The 22,201-nt window shown below is 37.6% G+C and overlaps 1 protein-coding gene across 1 annotated transcript in view; it reads left to right on the top strand.

Annotated features, from left to right (window-relative positions):
* Window positions 1-22,201, top strand: part of ADGRG7 (adhesion G protein-coupled receptor G7) — a 65,277-nt gene that overhangs the window by 21,004 nt on the left and 22,072 nt on the right. The window contains exons 5-12 of the mRNA XM_047755820.1: window positions 191-340; window positions 1,886-1,986; window positions 8,795-8,934; window positions 9,054-9,161; window positions 15,207-15,370; window positions 15,708-15,863; window positions 17,224-17,336; window positions 21,325-21,671. Of these exons, the coding sequence (XP_047611776.1) occupies window positions 191-340; window positions 1,886-1,986; window positions 8,795-8,934; window positions 9,054-9,161; window positions 15,207-15,370; window positions 15,708-15,863; window positions 17,224-17,336; window positions 21,325-21,671 (1,279 nt within the window). The remainder of the gene's footprint in view (window positions 1-190; window positions 341-1,885; window positions 1,987-8,794; window positions 8,935-9,053; window positions 9,162-15,206; window positions 15,371-15,707; window positions 15,864-17,223; window positions 17,337-21,324; window positions 21,672-22,201) is intronic.

Here is a 22,201-nt window from a genome sequence, read left to right as displayed (position 1 = left end):
TAGTAAGGGCTGAGAAAATCACCATCTTTTATTCAAGGACAGATGCACACATGAAAAACCAAGTGCATGTGATGTTCAGGAGACCGAGGATCAATTAAACTCCAGCTGATTCGTGTATAGTTGCTTGTAAAGTGTTTAGACCTAATTGTATAAAGCCAGGGCTTTTTAAATTTTTTTTCTTTTTTAACAGATAGTCAACATCCCAACACAGTCTCAAAATATTTCTGATGAAACCCGGATTTTAACATCTGATGCCAGTAAATTAACTCCTGAGAACATCACTTCTGCTACTAGAGTGGTTGGACAGATTTTTAACAAATCCAGAAATGCTTTGCCTGAGGTAAAACTCACTTTTTTTTTAAGGGGGGAGGGTGGAGAAGGGAAGGAAGGAAAGGAAAGACGTCCCAAACTCCACTTCTTGTTCCATGGTTTGGACTTGGGCATAGTTTAGATTGCTTAAAACCAGATTGCAGGGCACTCTTTCTGAGAGATGCTCAAAGGAATATAAAAGGTACTCCTTGTCTAAATATTCTCTTTTGAGATAGTCATAATGATCATTACTATATTAAATATTCAAGAAAGTCCTGGAATGAACTCCTTCACTTTATTAGTATATTTATCAACTCCTTGACCTCAGTACCCCTATTCAATTCCTAGGCTTCCAAGAAATGCACTTTGGAACATGCCATTTTAACCTATAATCTCTTTCTGTTGAGCTTATTTGCATTTTGGTTTTGGCTTTCTAAAAACATCAAGCCTGGTTTACCTTTCTGTATCACAACCTGTTAAACTCTGGTACCTGAAAATGAAAACTACAGACAGCACTTATCAATTGGCACTGGTTGGGTACTGGTTGAGCAGGACTATAAGCCACCAGTGTGTAATGGTCCAGTGTCTACCAACTGTATATCAGCATGGCCTGAAAATATCTACTCCTTTCTTCTATTCCTCTGAAATGTTTTATTTCAAAAATTATTTTTTGTTATCCTTGGTCCTTTAGAAAGTGGGATTCAAATAATGAGTTAATAAAAATGGAATTGAAAGAAAAGTAATGACCACCAAATGTAGCCCGTAAACACAGAAGAGTATCCATACCCCAAAAGAAGGGAGCTAAAAGTATAATCAAATGCTGAGAGATCATCTCTGATGTACTTCTGAGTTTTTAATTTTAAGAAAACTAGAAATAATTTTACTAAATTTAACAGTTACTAAGTATAATATTTATACAAAGTATAACTAATAAACTATACTAAGTATTGTCGATTATAATGTTTGAAGAGCTCTGAATTCTTCTTATTTTGTTTCTGCTTCTGTATCCAAGTTTCTGCTTTTTTTTGTTTTTTGTTTTTTTGTTTTTTAGGGCTCCACCCTTGGTATGTGGAAGTTCTCAGGCTAGGCGTTGAATAGGAGCTGTAGCTGCTGCCCTACACCACAGCCACAACAACATGGGATTCTAGCCACGTCTGCAACTTACACCACAGCTCACAGCAATGCCGGATCCTTAACCCACTGAGCGAGGCCAAGGATGGAACCTGCATCCTCATGGATCCTAGACAGGTTCATTAACTGCTGAGCCATGAAGGGAACTCCCCAAGCATCTGCTTTTGTATTCTAACAGTTGGAGGTGAAGATTCTGTGAAAGACCTTGCTGTGAGGTCCACTTCAGAGACCTAAGCCTCCTAATTGACTCAATTTTGTTTTCACTGTGCTTTATCTTCATTCTCTCTGCTGTCTTATGTAGATTAAAAGCTAAACCTTGGATTTTGAAAAACATCTCTAGATTACGTACCAATGGTGCCATTTGATAGCATAACAATTCATGATAGCTTTGGTGGTGATGATGTATATGTGTCTTCTGTGATGATTGGTGCCTTCTTCCTGGCAGGCAAAAATAGTGGCTGTAACAACAGTGAGTCAACTTCTGGATGCCAGTGAAGATGCTTTTCAAAGAGCTGCTGCTACGACTAATGATGATACCTTTGCAACGTAAGCATGATTCCAGTTTGGAAGGAAAACCTAACAAAATTTACTTTTATAGGTTAAAGCATTAACAGAGGTATCTTTATTTTTCTTATGGACGCACTAAATGACTGATTCCTCTGGGATGCAGATTAAAGCCATAGCTTTCCACCTGATCTTCACTTACTAGACAGAATGGTAAATGTTAACTCCTGGTTCCAGGGGTGGCCATGGCGTAGGAGATACAGTAACTAGGATGATTTAGATTAGGACTTGTTTTCCCAGCCTTATTTGGTCTGGCTCAAGGACAATTGCATGTGTGGTAAGTGTTCTTCCCAACTCCTTTCTCAGTGCACAGAGTTGCAAATAACAGAATAACTTTAGGACATGTGGCCAGTATCCTGCCCCACCCCAATACCCTTGCTCTCCCCAAGATACTTGTGTATTTTGATTGTTTTCTTTAGCTTTCCCAAGACTACATTAAAAAAAAAAAACCAAAAAGAAAAAAAAACATACAAACAAACAAACAAAACCCAAAAAGGATCCAGGAGTTCCCATTGTGGCTCAGCAGGTTAAGAAACCAGCTGGTATGAGGAGGTGGGTTCGATCCCTGGCCTCGCTCAATGGGCTAAAGATGTAGTGTTGCCGCAAACTGCAGCATAGGTCACAGATGTGGCTCTGATCTGGCATTGCTATAGCTGTTGCGTAGACTGTGGCTGTGGCTCCAATTCAACCCCTGGGGAACTTCCATATGCCCTGGGTGCAGTTCTAAATAGAAAGAAAAAAAAAGGATCCAACTCTATCTGCTTTTTCTCTTTTTCAGTTCTTAGGTTGTAGATTACTTTTGGTTGTATTTTTATACTAAAAGTCATATATTCATAGAGATCTCGCATTAGAATTCATTGTATTTTTATGTTATATACAATTTTCTTAACTCTTTCAAAATTTAATTAAATGTACATGATCATTATAGAAAAACAAGAAACTGTAGAGGAGCAGAAATATAAAAATTGTCTGTCTCATCTTTATTAATTTGTTGGTATGTATTTTTCCATATTTTTTCCCTCTGTAAATGTGTGTGTGTCTGTCACACTACATACTGTTTTAATTTGTAACTTGTCTTTGTCACTTTATAGTACCTTATAAGCATATTTTTAGTATAAATACCTAAGCGTCTACATCATAAATTTAGGATAATTGCATAATATTAGTGAACTCTTATGCAATTCTCTATTGCTGCACATTTAGATAGTATCAAGTTCTTTAGTATTTTGAGCAATCAGTATTGTTTTTTTTTTTTTTTTTTTCTGTGCCGTGCCCACAGCATGTGGAAGTTCCCAGGCCAGGGATCAAACTGGAGTGACAATGCTGAATCCCTAACTGCTAGGCCACAAGAGAATTCCAACATTTTTGTTCGCATGACCAATTATTTCCTTAGGAGAAGTTCCTAGAAGTAGTTCTCAGTTTTCTAACTATTACAACCAGTACTTATTTAATGTTGAGTCTTCAAAGTGGAAAAAGCATGGAACAGAACATTCACAAAATTATATTTCTGAGAGGTGATGTTAGAGGTGCTGTAAGCAATATAACTTGTGTATTTTTTGACCTCGTATTTTACTGGGAGTCTGTGTCCTTCTCACTCAGAGTGTGAACACTCTCGTTTTTCTTGAAGTTGGAGAAGGAAACAGCCCCAGAGTCTATGTTCGGTTAGAGCTGGAAGCTCTGTGTTTGCAGTCTCGTTGGAGGCAGAGAGGCATGGACGTTTTTGGTGAGAAGGCTGAGGAAAGAGCAGTTGTGGGATTCAGCTGGGAAAGTCGCAGGTCATGAGACAGATGAAAACACTGTCCGTAACAATAAACAGTTACGAATTTTGCTGGCTTAAGACCTAGAGGAAAAAACAATTCTTTGTGATTTATTTGTAAAGTCCAGATAACATCAAGGAAGGTGTTTAGAGAATAAATAATAAATATAGAACACATTGAAATATGAAATGGCCTAAGCACACAAAATCCTTCCTTCCTCCTACTGTCAATCTCTGGTCTACTTATTTTTCTAATGATGAGCTATTAGTCTACCCTCTCCCAGGTGATCTTTTGCATAAGCCCTTGTGGATTCAGGTCCTACATTCATGTAGATAAGGCTTTTGCCTCAGCCTTCAGTCCCAAGATCAGGTCACCAGCCCCTTAACTCTCCTAGGGAGAACACTCTCGGTGAGCTGCCAACAGAGGCAGATCTCCCTCTCTCTCCCCTCTCTCCCCGGGAAGGAAATTGTTACTCAAGGCAGCTCTTCCTTTTCAGACTTTATCCCCTGAACTGGGACCAAGGTGCCAGGTCTCCTGATAGGCACCAGTCTTAGTGGTCCATCTCACTTTGACTTTTCCCTCCTTTCATTCTGTTTCCTTTTGTGTGTATAAGCTACTGAACTCCCCTTCTGCATTTATGGGATGAAGGGGACAGAGTGATAGTAACACAGAGGAGAGTGACAGGGAGGAAAGAACTCACTCCAGCGTCAGCCATCTCACATTATCATAGAAACATTCTTTAATGTCCTTTCATGCATCCTCTTGTTCTAAACTGGGAGGAGCCAAGATGTTGAAGTGTGCCCAGCCAAGGAAGGGTCTCTGCTGGTAAGGGCATCCTACTACAATCAGTGAATCTTAGACCTCATTTCTCCATTTTGAACACTTGCTGGAAAGACTGATCCATAACTTTGAAACTTTGCTGTTACATTCAAGCTTGTAATTGTCTTTGTTTACCTAACTTTAGGAATGTAAAATTACACCCCTAATATTGATGACCTTATGCATTTACATGGCACATTCCTGTTCCAGCCAGCTTCATATGCTTGTGAGACACTTGCTTAAGTTATTTTGACCAAAAGAGATTTACTGTAAAGAGGGATATGGAATCTCATAGAAACCTAGGAACATAATCTTAATACAGTTGGGCCTTATGGACACTGGAGCAGGGGCATGGCAGGGCATCTAAAGCAGCTTTGAAGGTTTCATAGTATGTGTGTCCACCCTTTGGGATAATGTAATGGTTGTGGCTATTGGGAGTCAGACAGTTCTGGATTCAGATCTTGGTGTTGTTATTTAGTAGCTACATGATTTTGGCCAAATTACTTCCTGTCTCTCTAGAAACTTTCAGATTCTTCAATGTAATATGGGAGTAATTTTGAGACTCACTTCAGCAGGATTCTTGTGAGGCTCAAATGAGATAATATATGTAAATCACTAGTGTAAGACCTAACTTATCCATATTAAGTCTTGGAAAAAAAGTTAGTAGTTGTCATTATCATTAATATGACTCAGTAAACATGTATGTCTCATCTTATGTTTCTGCTCTCTCATAATTTAACCCTTTCGTGATGTTGGGGAAGTAAAATTAAAAACAAAATCTCCTCCCAACCCAGAAATCCTCTCCACAAAGGTAGGAGATGAAGAAAACCCTTAAATTATTGCACAGGAACTAAGCAGAACATGATACACATCATGGCAAAGCCCTAAGAGACTGAGAAGATGGAAAAGAATCTGACCTTCTTATGGAGCCAAGCGGTTGCAATCTCTTACATACGTGTTTTCAGATAATAACTATTTCTCAAGTAAGAGAACTTGACAGCACTATTTGTCACACACAGTTTATCCTAAGTTAACCTGATGATCGAGGCAACCATTTGTGTTAGTGTATTGACTTTATCCAGAAGAAAAACAAACCTCTCCTATCTTTATGAAAGGAGGTAGTTTTGCAACTTGGAGCAAGGTGTCTGCCTTCGAAGTTAAGCTCCTACCCTCCCACAGAAACTAGGGGATAGTGGTGCTAGCTCCCTTGGAGCTTCCCTTTCAAAGAGGTGATCCTCAGGTCCTTGAGAAAGACATTCCTAGGTCATAAACCTGACAAAATGCCAATCTAGTCTTCAAAAGAATTTATTTACATTTCAAAGAGAAGAGAAAGTATTTACAAGTTTTTTTTAAAGTAAATGCTCAAAGAAAAAGGATGGGTGAGAAATTTCTTCCCTTATTTTCAATAGGAAAACTTAAGCCTGTCATTTTTAATTTGTACTTGTCTTTACAGTGATACACAGTCCTCTCTAAGTATCCATCGGGGATTGGTTCCAGGACTACCCCCTCTCTTACCTCCCCCGCTCCCATGGATAACAAAATTCCCAGATGCTCAAGTCCCTTATATAAAATAGTGTGGTTGACCCTCTCTATCCATGGTTCTGCATTGGCAGATTCAACAGACAGCAGATGCAAAACCCACAGCTATGGAAGGCCAGCTGTAATGATCTTTTAAGCCAGGCTTTCCTGATATAGCTGCTGCACTAAATTCCTAAACGAAAGACTCTGATTGCTTCTTCTAGTCATTTGTGCCGTGTTGATGCCCATGCTCCTAATTGGCAACTCTGAGGCAGGCACCCACCTATAAACCAGTTGGTTATGATAAGAGGAGGAAAGAACAATATAAATGGAAAAAATGGTCTTAGAATAGGCTGTGGCTAGAGCAACCATTTATGCCAGAGTCCAGCTCCAGCAGCCAGGGTATCCCTATGGGGATGGATAGTGTCGGCAATGCACACGGAGACAGCCTCTTTGTCCCTTCTTTCAGGGCGCTGGACTGCTCAAATTTTATTAGCATGAGTAGCAGTTTATATAGAGAGCTTAATTGTAACTTACATTACAGTGCTTAGGTCATATTTTTAAAGGTTAAACTTTTAGATTGCATGGTACAGTAGATATACATTGTATTCTAAGGATTTTAATTAAAACCAACAAATACAACACATCATGTAAAACTATAATGGGCACAAAACATCATGCGGAAAAAAAAAATTAGATAAAAATAAGAAGTTTTGGTACAAAGCATCTTGTGGTTACTACCTATTATTATGTTAAACTAATCATTAACAGCCAGAAAGGTCACAGGCATAAGAATCTGACATTAACAAATTTCATTTTTAGATTAAAACCTAGGGTAAAAAACTTCAAAGCGTTATGGTCAGGGCACGACAGTATGAGAAAATATTTTTTATATCAAAGCAACTTAATTTCCTAAAACTTAAAAGCTTTTTACAAAATTCATTAAAAGCAAGATTATTATTATGTTTTTTCATGTATGTCTAACCTATTGTACATAACACAATTACCTAACTCTAAAACCTATTCTTATCTGTAACAAACTAATGAATACTTTGTTTTTACCTACATTGGATCTGAATAGGGGGAATTCAACCAAGGTGAAGCTCTTATTATTTTATTACTGTTCCAATTTTATTGGGTCACAAAACAATATAGGAAAATAATAAAGAATAACAAACAAATAACAGGAAAGATTGAACAATAAGTAAATAACAAGAAAGACTAATTTTTCCAAGAAGCGATTTTTATTCTTGCACTATTGTGCAAAGCTTTCATTTTGTTATTGTAGCCATTGTTGTCGGGTTAGCAGGTGAGCCTCATTATTTTTAGAACTTGCCCTCGCAACTGTGCCGCCGGGTAAGCCCTTTTCCCTATTTCTAAACCTGCCCTCGGAACTGTGCTGGCGGGTAGGCTTTTTTTCCTCGGTTAGGAACCCTGCCTTCGGAACAGTGCTGTCAGGCTAGTTCCCTTCCTAGGCCTCCTGCATCTCCTTGGCTCCCCGCACATTCAAAAGCTGCAACCACTCCCATATCTCTAGCCCATCTTTCCCTTTAGCCTTCAAATGCCTGATGGAATGCCATGTAGTGTCCCCAGTGTTTCACAGGTGCTGACCTTTTAGTGGGTGCTCAACAGATACAGTTGCTTGAATGAATGCATGAATTAAGTTCTTAGCAGGTTAGTGTTTTGTTAGGTGTTCCTCCTGTTAAAAGCAGCTCTGGAATATGATTGTCTAGTCATTAAACACCTAGAGTGAACTGCTGAAAATGACAGAAAATGGCGTTGTGATAAAGAACATGACTTGAATGTTTCCATATGAGTGATTATCACATTCTCTCTATGAACTGATCTTTTATTATTTAAAATTTATCTTTAAAAAAAATCTCACTTGAGGAAGGGAAAAGATATTTTAGTGGCAGAAATAAAGATTTAGAATAAAGAAAAATTATGTTTTAGTAAAATTCTTTCATTTATGGGAAGATGGGATTGAACCAGTTATCTTAGATATGGACTTTTTTTTTGTCAAGTACAGAAAGAATGTAAATATCTTTTTACAGGAAACAGGAAAAAGAAATAGTCTTATGACTTACCTTTGGAGAACACCAAATTAACAGATTTCCCCCCCCCCACTCCCTCCCACCTTCCATCTAATCTATCTTTGGACTTATCCAAAGTAGAAAAGAATGGTCTGGAAACCCGCAATGTTTAGTAACAACCAAGGTAATGAGCTGAGAGCTCTGCTCTTCCATTGTTGTATATGAACTTTTGCCTCGGGAGTTGACACTTGTAAGTGATGTTTTGGAACCCAAGGGGATTGGGTGAGAGGAAGGAATTGAGTAAGTGGAAATTGAGTCCCTACTGGAGAAACAAGAATCAAATGCCTGGCCAGTGGTGGGTGGGAAGACCAGCATGTTAAAGACTATTTCTATCGGGAAATCTGTCATTCTTGAATTCCTACTATTTGGCATCTCTGTCCAAAGTACCCTTCAGTGGGGAGAATCCACCAGAACTTTAAAAAAAAGGTCTACGTAACACAGCAAGACTGATAATGAAAATCAGTTCCTTTGAGAGGATTGTACCAGTGTTGTTGTGAATGCTTGAGTTTGGTGGCCATGCCTTTTTTTCTGGAATGCAGGACACATGACTGATTTTATTATGACAAGGCTCTCCAGTATTATGTTATGTTTTACCCTGTGCAGGCTTATTGAGCAAATGGAGACTTATTCCTTGTCTTTGGGCAACACTTCAGTGGTGGAACCGAATATAGCAATACAGTCTGTTAATTTCTCTTCGGAAGATTCTGGGGGGTCTACAGGTGTTCTCTTCACTGTGCTGAAAGGTGAATGATTTGTTTCATGTTTTTGTAATAGTAGAGAACATTCTGCTACCAGCCACGAATAATGCTCTACTTATGAAAGTGTAGATTTTTATAAAATTCTGCTTTTTTCCTTTTCATAGGAGCTAGTGGTTCTCTGGTTTCTGGTTCCACACTTCTAAATACAAATGTGGACAAACTAAATCTGAATGAACAGGCTGAACTTCAGATCTTGCTCAACACTTCAAAAAGTAGGTCTTAAATGATGTTACATGAAAAATGCACTCAAATTTATGGAATTAATAACTTAAAACTCATTGAGGGGGAGATAATGTTTACTTAGTTTCACATGGAATAATTTGAGTATGTTTAATCTCTGACAAATTATGGTAAGCGCTTCTATTTTAGGCCATAGAGATGATTTCTTTTTTTTTTTTCTTTCTTTTTTTTCAAAAACCCTTTGGTGGGTGGCAGAATTGAAATGCTCTGACCATGAATACAAATCTGTTTTCTAATAAAAATCTAGCTAAAATGGTTCAGTTTTATACTAAAAAAATATTTAGGTGCCCACAGGCTCCTATAGGCCTGTCCTTGGGATATTTTATGTATTGGCAGACATCATCTAGCAGTACCAATTTTCAGTCATCTCCACAAGTGTGGTGCCCACTGTGAGCTCCTTATCATCTGGCATATGGCCCTTCAGGAATTCTTATGTTTAATTTGAAAGATTTATGCTTTTCAAAGTCAACAACAAAAAAACCAAAATAAAACAAAACGAAAAACCCCCCTGACTGATTAGTTTATTTATAAAGAGCAAACTCGGAGTTCCCGTCGTGGCGCAGTGGTTAACGAATCTGACTAGGAACCATGAGGTCATGGGTTCGGTCTCTGCCCTTGCTCAGTGGGTTAACGATCCGGCGTTACCGTGAGCTGTGGTGTAGGTTGCAGATGCGGCTTGGATCCCGCGTTGCTGTGGCTCTGGCCTGGTCTGGTGGCTACAGCTCCGATTGGACCCCTAGCCTGGGAACCTCCATATGCCGCGGGAGCAGCCCAAGAAATAGCAAAAAGACACACACACACACACACAAAAAAAAAAAAAAAAAAAAAAAAGAGCAAACTAAACACACACATTTTTTTGCTTTAAAAAAATTTATTTTGGGAGTTCCTGTCGTGGCTCAGTGGTTAACGAATCCGACTAGGAACCATGAGGTTTTGGGTTTGATCCCTGGCCTTGCTCCATGGGTTAAGGATCCAGCGTTGCCATGAGCTGTGGTCTAGGCCACAGAGGTGGCTGGGATCCCACTTTGCTGTGTCTGTGGTGTAGGCCCATGGCAACAACTCCAATTCGACCCCTAGCCTGGAACCGCCATATGCCGCTGGAGCGGCCCAAGAAATGGCAAAAAAAAAAAGACAAAAAAAATTATTTTATTGCAATATAGTTGATTTACAATGTATTAACGTCTGCTGTGCAGCAAAGTGATTCAGTTATATATATTATATTCAGTTACATATTATATATATATATTCTTTTTCGTGTTCTTTTCATTATGGCTTACAACAGGATAATGAATATAGTTCCCTGTGCTATATAGTAGGACCTTGTTATTTATCCTTTCTATATGTAATAGTTTGCATCTGCTAACCCCAAACTCCTAATCCGTCTCCCCACCCTTGGCAACTACAAGTTTGTTTTCTATGTCTGTGAGTCTGTTTCTGTTTTGTACGTAAATTTGTGTCATATTTTAGTTTCCACATATAAGTGATATCATATGGTAATGTCTTTCTCTTTCTGACTTATTTCACTTAGTATGAGAATCTCTAGGTCTATCCATGTTGCTGCAAAAGACATTATTTCATTCTTTTTATGACTGAGTAGTATTCCATTGTATATATGTGCTACATCTTCTTTATCCATTCCTCTGTTGATGGACACTTAGATTAATTCCATGCATGGCAATTGTAAATAGTATTGCTATCAAGATTGGGGTGCATGTATATTTTCCAATTATATTTTGTCTGGGTATATACCCAGGAGTGGGAATGCTGGATCATATGGCAACTTTATTTTTAGTTATTTGAGGAACCTCCATATTATTCTCTATAGTGGCTGCACCAATTTATATTCCCACCAACAGTGTAGGAAGGTTCCCTTTCCTCTACACACCCTATAGCATTTGTTATTTGTAGACTTTTTAACAGTGGCCATTCCGACCTGTGTGAGGCAATACCTCATTATAGTTTTGATTTTCACTTTTCTAAGAATTAGCAATGATGAGCATCTTTTTATTTGCCTATTGGCCATCTGTATTTTTTTTAGAGAAATGTCTATTCAGGTCTTCTGCCCATTTTTTGATTAGATTGTTTGTTTCTTTGTTATTGAGTTGTATGTGTTGTTTGTATACTTCGGAAATGAAGCCTTTGTCAGTCACATTATTTGCAAATATTTTCTATCATTCTGTAAATTGTCTTTTCATTTTGTTTATAGTTTGCTGTGCAGAAGCTTATAAGTTTGATTATGTTCCACTTGTTTATTTTTCCTTTTATTTTTATTGCTTTTATTCCTATTTGTTTATTTTTGCTTTTATTTTATTCTAAAGTCTAAGAAAATATTGGTATATGTCAGAGAATGTTTTGCATATGATCTCTTCTAGGAGTTTTATGATGTCATGTCTTAAGTTTAAGTCTTTAAGGCATTTTCAGTTTGTTTTTCTATATGGTTTGAAGGTGTGTTCTAATTTCGCTGACTTGGATAAGTAGCTGTCCAGTTTTGCCAGCACCAATTGCTGAAGAGACTGTATTTTCTCCATTGTATATGCTTGCCTCTTTTGTTTAAGATTAATTGTCTATAGGAATGTGAGTTTATTTTTAGGCTCTCTATTCTGTTCCAGTGATCTCTATGTCTGTTTTTTTTGTGCTAATACCACACTGTTTGGATTACTGTAGGTTTGTAGTATTGTCTGAAGTCTGGGAAAATTATGCCTCCTGCTTTATTCTTTTTTCCTCAGGATTGCTTTGGCAATTCTGGGTCTTTTGTGGTTCCATATAAATTTTAGGACTATTTGTTCTAGTTATGTACACACATTTACTTTTATTCTCTTTCCAAATAAAAATATCCAGAAAGTACATATTTTAGAAAGATGAAATGTATAATTCTCATTGGTTGTATATGCTAATTGGTTAGCTAATTATTGGTTATATAAGTTGCAAAAGTCTTACTTCCAGTGTGTAAATATCTTGGTTGGTATTGGTATTTCATGTCTTTTGTCATACTCAAATTTTAATTTGTAATGGGATTCAAAGTATCAATCTTTTCATCTATAAATGGTACTTAAAAACATTCTTTGCTCTACTAAAGTCATGATGATAGTCTCCTACATTTTCTTTTGAATGTTTTTAGTGTTTGTGTTTACATTTAGGTCTTGCATGCACATAAAATTTAAATTTTTTTTGGTGATGAATAGGGATTTAATTTAATTTTTTATTCCATATAAACTATTAGTATGGTCAAATTGGTTAAAATAGCACTGTCTAGAGACAAAGACTCAGATTGGACTGAAAGGGACATGATTTTATATTGTTTTAAATAGCCTCCAAAATTATCTATATTTTAATTCTTTGTTCCCCTAAAAAGACAACATTGAAATGTATAAGAAAAAATAGTTAGTAATACAGAGTATTATAGGGAGAGATTTTAATGCAACAATCCCAGAAATTAAAGATCAGTTAGACAAAAAAATAACTAATAAATTTGACCTTTATATACATTTGTGTGTATATTTTGGTTGTAGACAGAAAATACATAATAAAAATTTAAAACATCCGTGGTATGCTTCAAAAAAATGACCATTTCTTAGGCCACATAGAAAACTTTTGTTTTATAAAATAAAAGTTACACAGGACACAGTTCTTGGCCACAGTGCAATAAAATTAGAAGTGTACCGCAAAAGGATAGCCAAAATTTTATCCAGTTAGAAATTTTAAAACACCATTATTAGAAAGGAAATTTTTTTGATTTTTGTTTTTATTTTTTTATTATAATTGATTTAAAATGTTCTGTCAATTTCTGCTGTACAGCAAAGTGCCCCACCCATACATATATACACATTCTTTCTCTCACATTATCCTCCATCATGTTTCATCACAAATGATAATATAGTTCCCTGTGCTCTACAGCAGATTCTCATTGTCCATCCACTCCAAATGCAAGAGTTGTCATCTACTAACCCCACACTCCCAATCTATACCAGTCCTTCCCCTTCCCCCGACAAACACAAGTCTGTCCTACATGTCCATGATCTTTTCTATTTTGTAGATAGATCATTTGTGCCATATTTTATTTTATTTTATTTTTTATTTATTATTATTATTATTTTTTGTCTTTTTTGCCATTTCTTGGGCCACTCCCACGGCATATGGAGGTTCCCAGGGTAGGGGTTGAATCAGAGCTGTAGCCCCCGGCCTACGCCAGAGCCACAGCAATGTCGGATCCGATCCGTGACTGCAACCTACACCACAGCTCACGGCAATGCCGGATCCTCAACCCACTGAGCAAGGGCAGGGACTGAACCCTCCACCTCATGGTTCCTAGTCGGATTCGTTAACCATTGCACCATGACGGGAACTCCCCATTTGTGCTATATTTTAGATTCCACATGTAAGTGGTATCATATGATGTCTGTGTTTCTCCTTCTGACTTACTTCACTCAGTATGAGGATCTCTAGTTCCATCCATGTTGTTGCAAATGGCATTATTTTTTCCTTTTTATGGCTGAGTAGTATCCCATTGTATATGTACCACATCTTCCTGATCCATTCATTTGTTGGTGGGCATTTAAGTTGTTTCCATGTCTTAGCTATTGTGAACAGGGCTGCAATGAACATATGGGTGCATGTGTCTTTTTCAATGAAATATTTGTCCGGACATATGCCCTGGAGTGGGATTGTTGGGTCATATGGTAATTCTTTTACTTTTTAAATTTTTTTATTTTATTTTAAGGCCACACCCATGGCATATGGATTCCCAGGCTAGGGGTCAAATCAGAGCTTTAGCTGCTGGCCTCCACCACAGCCACAGCAAGGCAGGATCTGAGCCGTGTCTGCAACCTACACCACAGCTCATGGCAATGCCAGATCCCCAACCCACTGAGCGAGACCAGGGATCGAACCCACAGCCTCACGGTTCCTAGTTGGATTCGTTTCTGCTGCACCACAATGGGAACTTCCATATGGTAGTTCCATATTTAGTTTTCTGAGGTACCTCCATACTGTTTTCCATAGTGGTTATACCAATTTGCCTTCCCACCAACAGTGAAGGAGGGTTCCCTTTTTTCCACATCCTCTTCAGCATTTGTTATTTGTTGACTTGTTAATGATGGCCACTCTAACTGGTGTGAAGTGGTACCTCATTGTGGTTTTTATTTGCACTTCTCTAATAATTAGTGATGTTGAGCATTTTTTCATGTGCCTACTGGCCATCTGTGTGTCTTCTTTGGAGAAATGTCTATTTAGGTCTTCTGCCCATTTTTCAATTGGGTTGTTTGTTTTTTTGTTGTTGAGTTGTATGAGTTGTTCGTATATTTTAGAGATTAAACCTTTGTCAGTTGAGTCATTTGCAAAAATTTTTTCCCATTATGTGGGCTGTCTTTTTTTTTTAATTTTTTTGTCTTTTGTCTTTTTAGGGCCGCACCCATGGCATATGGAGGTTCCCAGGCTAGGGGTCGAATCAGAGCTGTAGCTGCCAGCCTACACCAGAGCCACAGCAATGCCAGATCTGAGCTGTGTCTGTGACCTACACCTCAGACACAGCAACTTAGATTCTAAGTCTTGTCTGCAACCTACACCACAGCTCATGACAACACCAGATCCTTAACCCACTGAGCAGAGCCAGGGATCAAACCTGAATTCTCATGGTTACTAGTTGGGTTCCTTACCACTAAGCCATGAGGGGAATTCCCTCGTGTTCACTTTGTTTCACTGCATAAAAAGCAAGAATATTTACTTTGTACATGAGATCCTTCCAATTTTTTTTGAGGTAGATTATGCAGAAATTATGATTCCCATTTAGAACATAAGGAATATTAATCTCAGGAAAAAAATTAATGTGGGTGGAATGGCCAATCATAGATTATACATATTAATTACATACTGCAATTAAGTAAAGGCAGTCAGTAAACCATTTTTTTCTGTACTTTACTCAAATATTAAGCAATCATGCAGTTCAGTAATGGCATGGGACTTTGTTTCTTGTTTACTTTAGAGTTCATTTATTGATTTTAGTGTCTTTTTTCCCTTCACAGCTAATGCCAAGGCATGTGGCTTTGTAGTGTATCAAAACAACAAGCTTTTCCAATCAAAAACTTTTATAACTAAATCAGAGTTTAGTCAGAAAATTGTCTCAAGCAAAACTGATCAAAATATGGAAAATCAAAATGCTTCTGTTGAAATGGCCTTTAGTCCAAGGGTGAGTTTTCCCATTAACAGAAATAAAAAAAATTCAGCCCACTCTTGATTACAAAAGCAGAGATAGTTTGGGCAAAAGAAATCCACAGAACAACTCTTTGAGATTCTTTGATGGTATTCACTTAAATCCCCCCCATCCATATTTTTGTGAGACTAGCTAAATGCAAAATGAACTAATTTGAATTTTATATCCTCTTTTCTCTCCCTAATCTATAATGAAGATGTTATAAAAGTACATACCTAATAGATTTCTCATATGCTTATCTTAGCCTATTTGATTTTTTCTATCCAATTAAGCATTTTGAAAAATTAGTTGCAATTGTCTTATCACTTCACAGTACAACCAAAAAGAATTCCAGCTTCATTCCTATGCCTGTGTCTACTGGAATTTCTCCATGAAGGACTGGGACACGTATGGCTGTCACAAGGAAGGATTTGTTGATGGATTCTTGCGCTGTCGCTGCAACCATACTACCAACTTTGCTGTATTAATGGTAGGGGTATATATAATAATCTCTTTCCAGATAAGATTTTCCTTATACACAATTCTGGTATGTGCTAATTGAAGATAAATTTTGGGATTAATTTACATAGAGACTCAACTCAGATTAAATAGCAAAGCAAGGAATGGAATTATAGGACTAAAAAGGAAAGTGCTGGTAAAGGCAAGTAGAATAGAGATTTTTTGCAGTATGGTCTCAGGATATATGAGTTCAGTTCTGTGCATTTAATAATGAGAAGGGAGCACGTGTGCAAAAGAGAAGCTGACAGACTCCATTCAGCTAATTCACATGTCAGAAGCATGAAGTTGCTGCAGTCAGAGGTAAGGCTCTATAGCTGTGCTGAGGACAGGTTCAGTTCTTACTTCACTGTTGAGTGGGTAGTTTAAATCACTTACCCAAAGCTTTTTCCATTCTAGTCATCTAAGTTACCAAGTTTATGCTAGGAGACACAAAAGGAAAAGCTCTTTAATTCAGCTTCTCCCATAGTTCCTCTATGTGTTCCTTTTAACTCCAGCATTACCCTGTACAAGTAACGGATAACAGCTCTATTGTGCAGCTACTTATATACCTCTGAGAGTTCTTAGACTGACCCTTTTGAGAAGAGGGGCTTCTGTTTGTCTCATTTCTGGAAACCTGGTATTCTGGTGAAAGCAAAAATGTTTATCTATAGGAGTTCCTTGGAGGCTTAGAAATTAAGGATCTGGTGTCACTGCTGCGGTGCAGATCACTGCTGCAGTGTGGGTTGGATCCCTGGCCTGGGAACTTCCGCATGCTATGGGCATGGCCAAAAAACAAATGCTTGTCTATTAAACTGGATGGAATGTTTTTGTATGTTGTGGATTAGTTAGATAATGGTTCTCAAGCCTCTACTTCATGTAAACTGCTTAGTGGTAAGAGATTAATTAATTTCCTTTGAACATCTATCACAGCTCTATGTAAAAGAAGACATATCTGGCTATTTTGACCAATATATCTGGTTATTTTAACCAATATATCTCTTCATGATATTGACTTTCACAAGCATTTGAGGAATGGCTATTTTAAAATAATGAGTCTTGGAGTTTCCGTTGTGGCACAGCAGAAACGAGTCCAATTAGGAACCATGGTCAACTTTGATCCCTGTCCTCACTCAGTGGGTTAAGGATCTGGCATTGCTGTGATCTGTGGTGTAGGTTGCAGACATGGCTCAGATTCTGCTTTGCTGTGGCTGTGGCATAGGCTAGCAGCTGTGGCTCAGACTGGACCCCTAGCCTGGGAATCTCCATATGCTGTGGGTGCGGCCCTGAAAAGCAAAAAATAAATAAGTAAATAAATAAATAAATAACATAATGAATCTTAACTTATTTTTCAGAGTTTCAAAAAGGACTATAAATATCCTAAATCACTGGACATATTATCCAATTTTGGATGTGCACTATCCATCACTGGTCTGGCTCTCACAATTATATTTCAGGTTGTCACCAGGTAAGAAGGGAAGCAGTTTCTCCTCATGAGAGAAGTTGCTGATATTATTTCCTCTCAGCATATTCCCATTAGAATACAGTCTCTTGGAACTAGAAGGGAAATCAGATTTAGTTCCACATGTTCATTTTACAGGACACTCAGTCCTGAAGGGGCTAAGAAATACCCACAAATAAGTATACAATTACAAACTGTGGTAAGTGCCTTGAAGGAAAATTACATACTATGTAAGTACAAGTTTGTCATGTAAAATTAATACGATCCCATAGTTTGTTAATGCCACAGTTCCCTACTGTTGAATAGAAGCATAACTACCAATTTGCATTGTCAAAAGAAACAGTGCTAAACAGCAGGTTTTTGAAAGTAAAAGTACATTTTAAACTACATTAACATTTCAAATGCTGAAACTTTTAAAAGTTTGAAAAGAGTTGGAACTATGTAGTTTAAAAAAAATTTAAGAAATTTGCTATCAACCCTTAAACCTTCCCACCTCGACTCCCTCACTCAAGGTCCAGTTTTGTACAGCACTATTATTTTTGGTCATGTGCTACATTTTTAACAATCTGTAAATGTAAGCTCGTTCATTCGCTTATTTCATAGGCATGACAATTGGTGAGGCTAAGGACCCCTCCCCCACCCCCGATTTTGTTGTGGCTGCTGTCGCTTGTCTTGTGTTTGTTTTCATAACTCCATCCTTGGGACTGCACACAGTTCGTGACCCATAGTGGAGGGGTATCTGTGGAATAAATGGGTCTATGTGCATTTCCACCTGGTTCTCCTCTCAAACTCTGAATAAACTCATCTTTCCTTTAGAATTATTTCTCCCTCCTAAGTTCCTTCACATCTATTTTCTCAGATGTGTATGGTCAGGAATTTTTTGTGTTTAAAATTATTGCTATTCAAAACACTTTTCTCCTGAAGTTTTGTTTAAAAAACTAAAAATCTACAGAAAAGTTGAAAGAGCATACTGAATACCTATATACCTTTCTCCTAGATTCACCAATTATTAATATTTGGCTTTTTCTCTTCTATTTTTTTCCCTGAAAATTTGAAACTGAACGTCATGACTGTCATCTCCAAATTCTTTGAGCATGTGTGCATCTCCTAAGGACAAGGGCACTCCTGCATAATGTAGTTATTATCCTCACTCAGATTTAAGTCAAGAATTTAACATTAATATAATATTGTCATGTTAATATCCATAGTCAGATTTCTCCTGTTGTTCAGCTGTCTCTTTTAGCTGTCTTTCCTCTCCTCAGTTTATTTAGTTATTGTCTCTTTTGTCTCCTTTAACCCAGAATAAGTCCTGTGCTTCTTTTTTTTATTTGTTTATCTTGGTCTCTCATCACAGTGAAATATTTGAAGTGTTCAGGTTAGTTATTTTATAGAAGGTAGAATATTCTGCAATTTAAAATTTGTCTGAAAATTTCTAATGATTAGATATCGGTTAAGTATTTTTTGATGACAATTCTAATCATTAGGTCTTTTCCTTTTTGTTCCTATCTTAAAATTTAGGGTAAGAACCCTTTCAAGTATATTTTCGTATTAAAATTTTTTTCATTAGCATTTTTTAAAGCATAGTTGATTCACAATGTTGTGCATTAAGTGTTTTTCGTTGCGACACAGCAAGAAGTACATGATGTCAGTTTGTCCCATTATTAGTATTACGTTTGCTTCCTTGTTTAAAGTAGTGTCTGTCAGATTTTGACACAATGAAGTCTCATTTTTTTTTCCTTTTGTAACATGAAGTGATTCTTTGGGACTGTGTGAATATCCTGGTCCCCAACTTTTACTCTGTGTTTTGGTATTTAGTGATGATCCTTATGGAAATGTATTATTACATTGGTGGTGGGATGATGATCTTCTGATCTGTCATTCTTTCTGTAGTTACTGTTTTCCTTTGGAAAGAAATGTCCTCTCCAATGTAGCCAGAGAGTCCCTTCATGTTTTGTCACATTCCTATCAGTCTATAAGCATTTCTTATTTCAGGCACAGCAAGATGATCCAGGTACATCTCACACTTTCTCCTTCCCGTACTTAGAGTTAACCATTTGTCCGAAGAGCCAGGATTACTTTTGATTCTTTTCTTTACCTTTCATACTCAGTGAGTCTCTTGCCATTCATTTCAAATCTTTACACTGAGTGCTTACTATGTGCCAAGAAATATGTGAAGAGCTGAAAACAAAACTATGAACAAGACAGATAATCTCCCAACTCCCTCAGAATTTACATTCTTTGGGGGAAGACAGGCATTATACAAATATATACAGAAATAAAATATAATTACAAATTGTGGTAAGTGCCTTGAAGGAAAACTACATGCCGTGTCATTACAAGTCTGTCATGTAAAATGAAATGGCTCTTGTATTTATCTTTTAATGAAAAGACATTTGAATGGAAATTATTTCATCTCATGTGAATAAGCTGTGGTCACTGAATAACTTGTTTTTTTGCCTTAAATCTCACTCTGTCCAATTGTCATATTTTTTTGTATCCTCTATCAACATGTTTTTTAGCACAGTTTTGCTGCCATAGATTATATATATATATAGTTACTTGTATAATATATAATATATATTTCTGTGCATATAATACAAATGCACAGAATATAGACATGTACAGAAGACACTGAAATAGTCAATTTGAAAATAGTCTATTTGGAAATAACCTCTTCTCTCCATGGGTTATAATTTATATTTGAATTTGGAGGAAAATTATAGAACTTGGAGTTCCTGTCGTGGCGCAGTGGTTAACGAATCCGACTAGGGACCATGAGGTGGCGGGTTCAGTCCCTGCCCTTGCTCAGTGGGTTAAGGATCCGGTGTTGCCGTGAGCTGTGGTGTAGGTTGCAGACGCGGCTCGGATCCTGCATTGCTGTGGCTCTGGTGTAGGCCAGCGGCTACAGCTCCAATTCGACCCCTAGCCTGGGAACCTCCATATGCCACAGGAGTGGCCCAAGAAATAGCAAAAAGACAAAAAAAAAAAAAGAAAAACTATAGAACTAACTTTACTTTTATATAAACAAATCCTTTTGAATTTTTTTTTTTTTGCAGTTCTTGTCATTAAACCTTTCAAAAGACTTAATGAAATTTTGAATTATCTAGAAAATCTCAAACAGAATATCAAGAGGATGGACAAAGTTTTGTCTTAATATAAGCTTTTTATTCAGTGTGGAAATCTGAAGACTGAGAAGGGCCATGATGGACTGTTATAAAGTCATATAGAATATGTAATTAGCGAACAGACTTGTTCATCAAATTCTGAGACATTAGAAATAGATAAGTACTTGAAGGTGTTGGAGCTTTAATCACATTAATAGGGAAATAGTTATTTCAAGAGGCCTTGAGGTCTGAAAAATCCAGAAGGTCTAGATGGTAGTGGATGGACATTTTAAACTTTCTTTACTATAGGACTATATTGCATATTATACAGAGAACTGTGAGAGAGTAAGTCATGGGTTTTAAGGAGCGCTTGGTTCTACACCCACAAATTATATCTTCAAATGAAGGAACAGTCCTCAGACATGTTGTACATTAGAAGATCTTATTGTGGGCCATGGAAGTATAAACATGTTGTGGACACTCAGTGCTACTGTGTTTGATGGATAGGTTGGCTCTGGCTGCCAGGCCCTCTGCTGTATTCTGTTAGTAATACCAACTCACAGGCCAGCTATGGGAGGGGCCTACCCAGGGCATAAATACCTGGAAGCAGAGTTCACAGGCCCAGCTCTGGAGAACAGCTATCACCGTGATTAGAACATAGTTTCAAAAAAGGAGGAATCAACCTGTTTTCTCTAACTTACTTCTTTGTGGGAATCAGATACGAAGAAACAGTGTTTCTCTGGTGTAGGTGGGAAGGTAAAATTTTCCAGCTGGCCCACTGGGCTAAGAGCTGGATTTACATTGGGTAATAATATTCTTCTGTCCCTTCAGGATTTCACAAGAGTGCATTTTTTGCAGTTGTTTTGTTTATTTAATTTATTTATTTTCAGGAAAGTCCGAAAAACCTCAGTCACCTGGGTGTTGGTCAGTCTGTGCGGGTCCATGTTGATTTTCAACCTCCTCTTTGTGTTTGGCATTGAAAACTCCAATAAGAACCAACAGACAAGTAAGAGTGACACTGATAATACTGACCTTAGTAGTAACGAAATGCTCAGAGAGGACATCATTTTCATCTCGAACCCCAAGTGCACTGTGATTGCTGCCTTGCTGCACTATTTCCTGTTAGCGACATTCACCTGGATGGGCCTCAGTGCTGCCCAGCTCTATTTCCTTCTAATTAGGACCATGAAGCCTCTTCCTCAACATTTCATCCTTTTCCTGTCTTTGATTGGATGGGGTAAGTGTTTGTTTCTCTACTTAGAAGGGATTTAATTTTGTTGAAATTATTTAATTTAAACAAACATCCATCAAAGACCTAATAGTGCAAGGCTTTGAGGCAGGAGACATGGAAATCCAGCAGTCACTAAGAGTGCCTTCTGTCTAGGTAAGGAGTGTCTTCTCCTGTGAAGAAGGCAGATGTGATCAAAGAAGCCGTGCTGGCTACATGATGAGCCAATAACTTCAAGGTGTTAATTTCCTTTAACATCTCCAATAATTTGACTGAAGATTCAGACTTGCATAGCATTAACTAGCTATTTTAAAGGAAATGTTTCAAGACAATCCAAGGGGCTCTTTAAGAAAAATAACTTGAGGAGTTCCCATCACGGCTTAGTGGTTAACGAATCCGACTAGGGACCATGAGGTTGCAGGTTCGATCCCCTGAGCAACCCTTACTTGCTCAGTGGGTTAAGGAACCGGCATTGCCATGAGCTGTGGTGCATTTTGCAGACGCAGCTCAGATCCTGTGTTTCTGTGGCTGTGGTGGTA

The sequence above is a fragment of the Phacochoerus africanus genome, chromosome 1 (assembly GCF_016906955.1).
Source record: "Phacochoerus africanus isolate WHEZ1 chromosome 1, ROS_Pafr_v1, whole genome shotgun sequence".
NCBI lineage: Eukaryota > Metazoa > Chordata > Mammalia > Artiodactyla > Suidae > Phacochoerus > Phacochoerus africanus.
The sequence above is the reverse complement of the archived record's forward strand: the minus strand, read 5'-3'. Positions and strand labels throughout refer to the sequence as shown.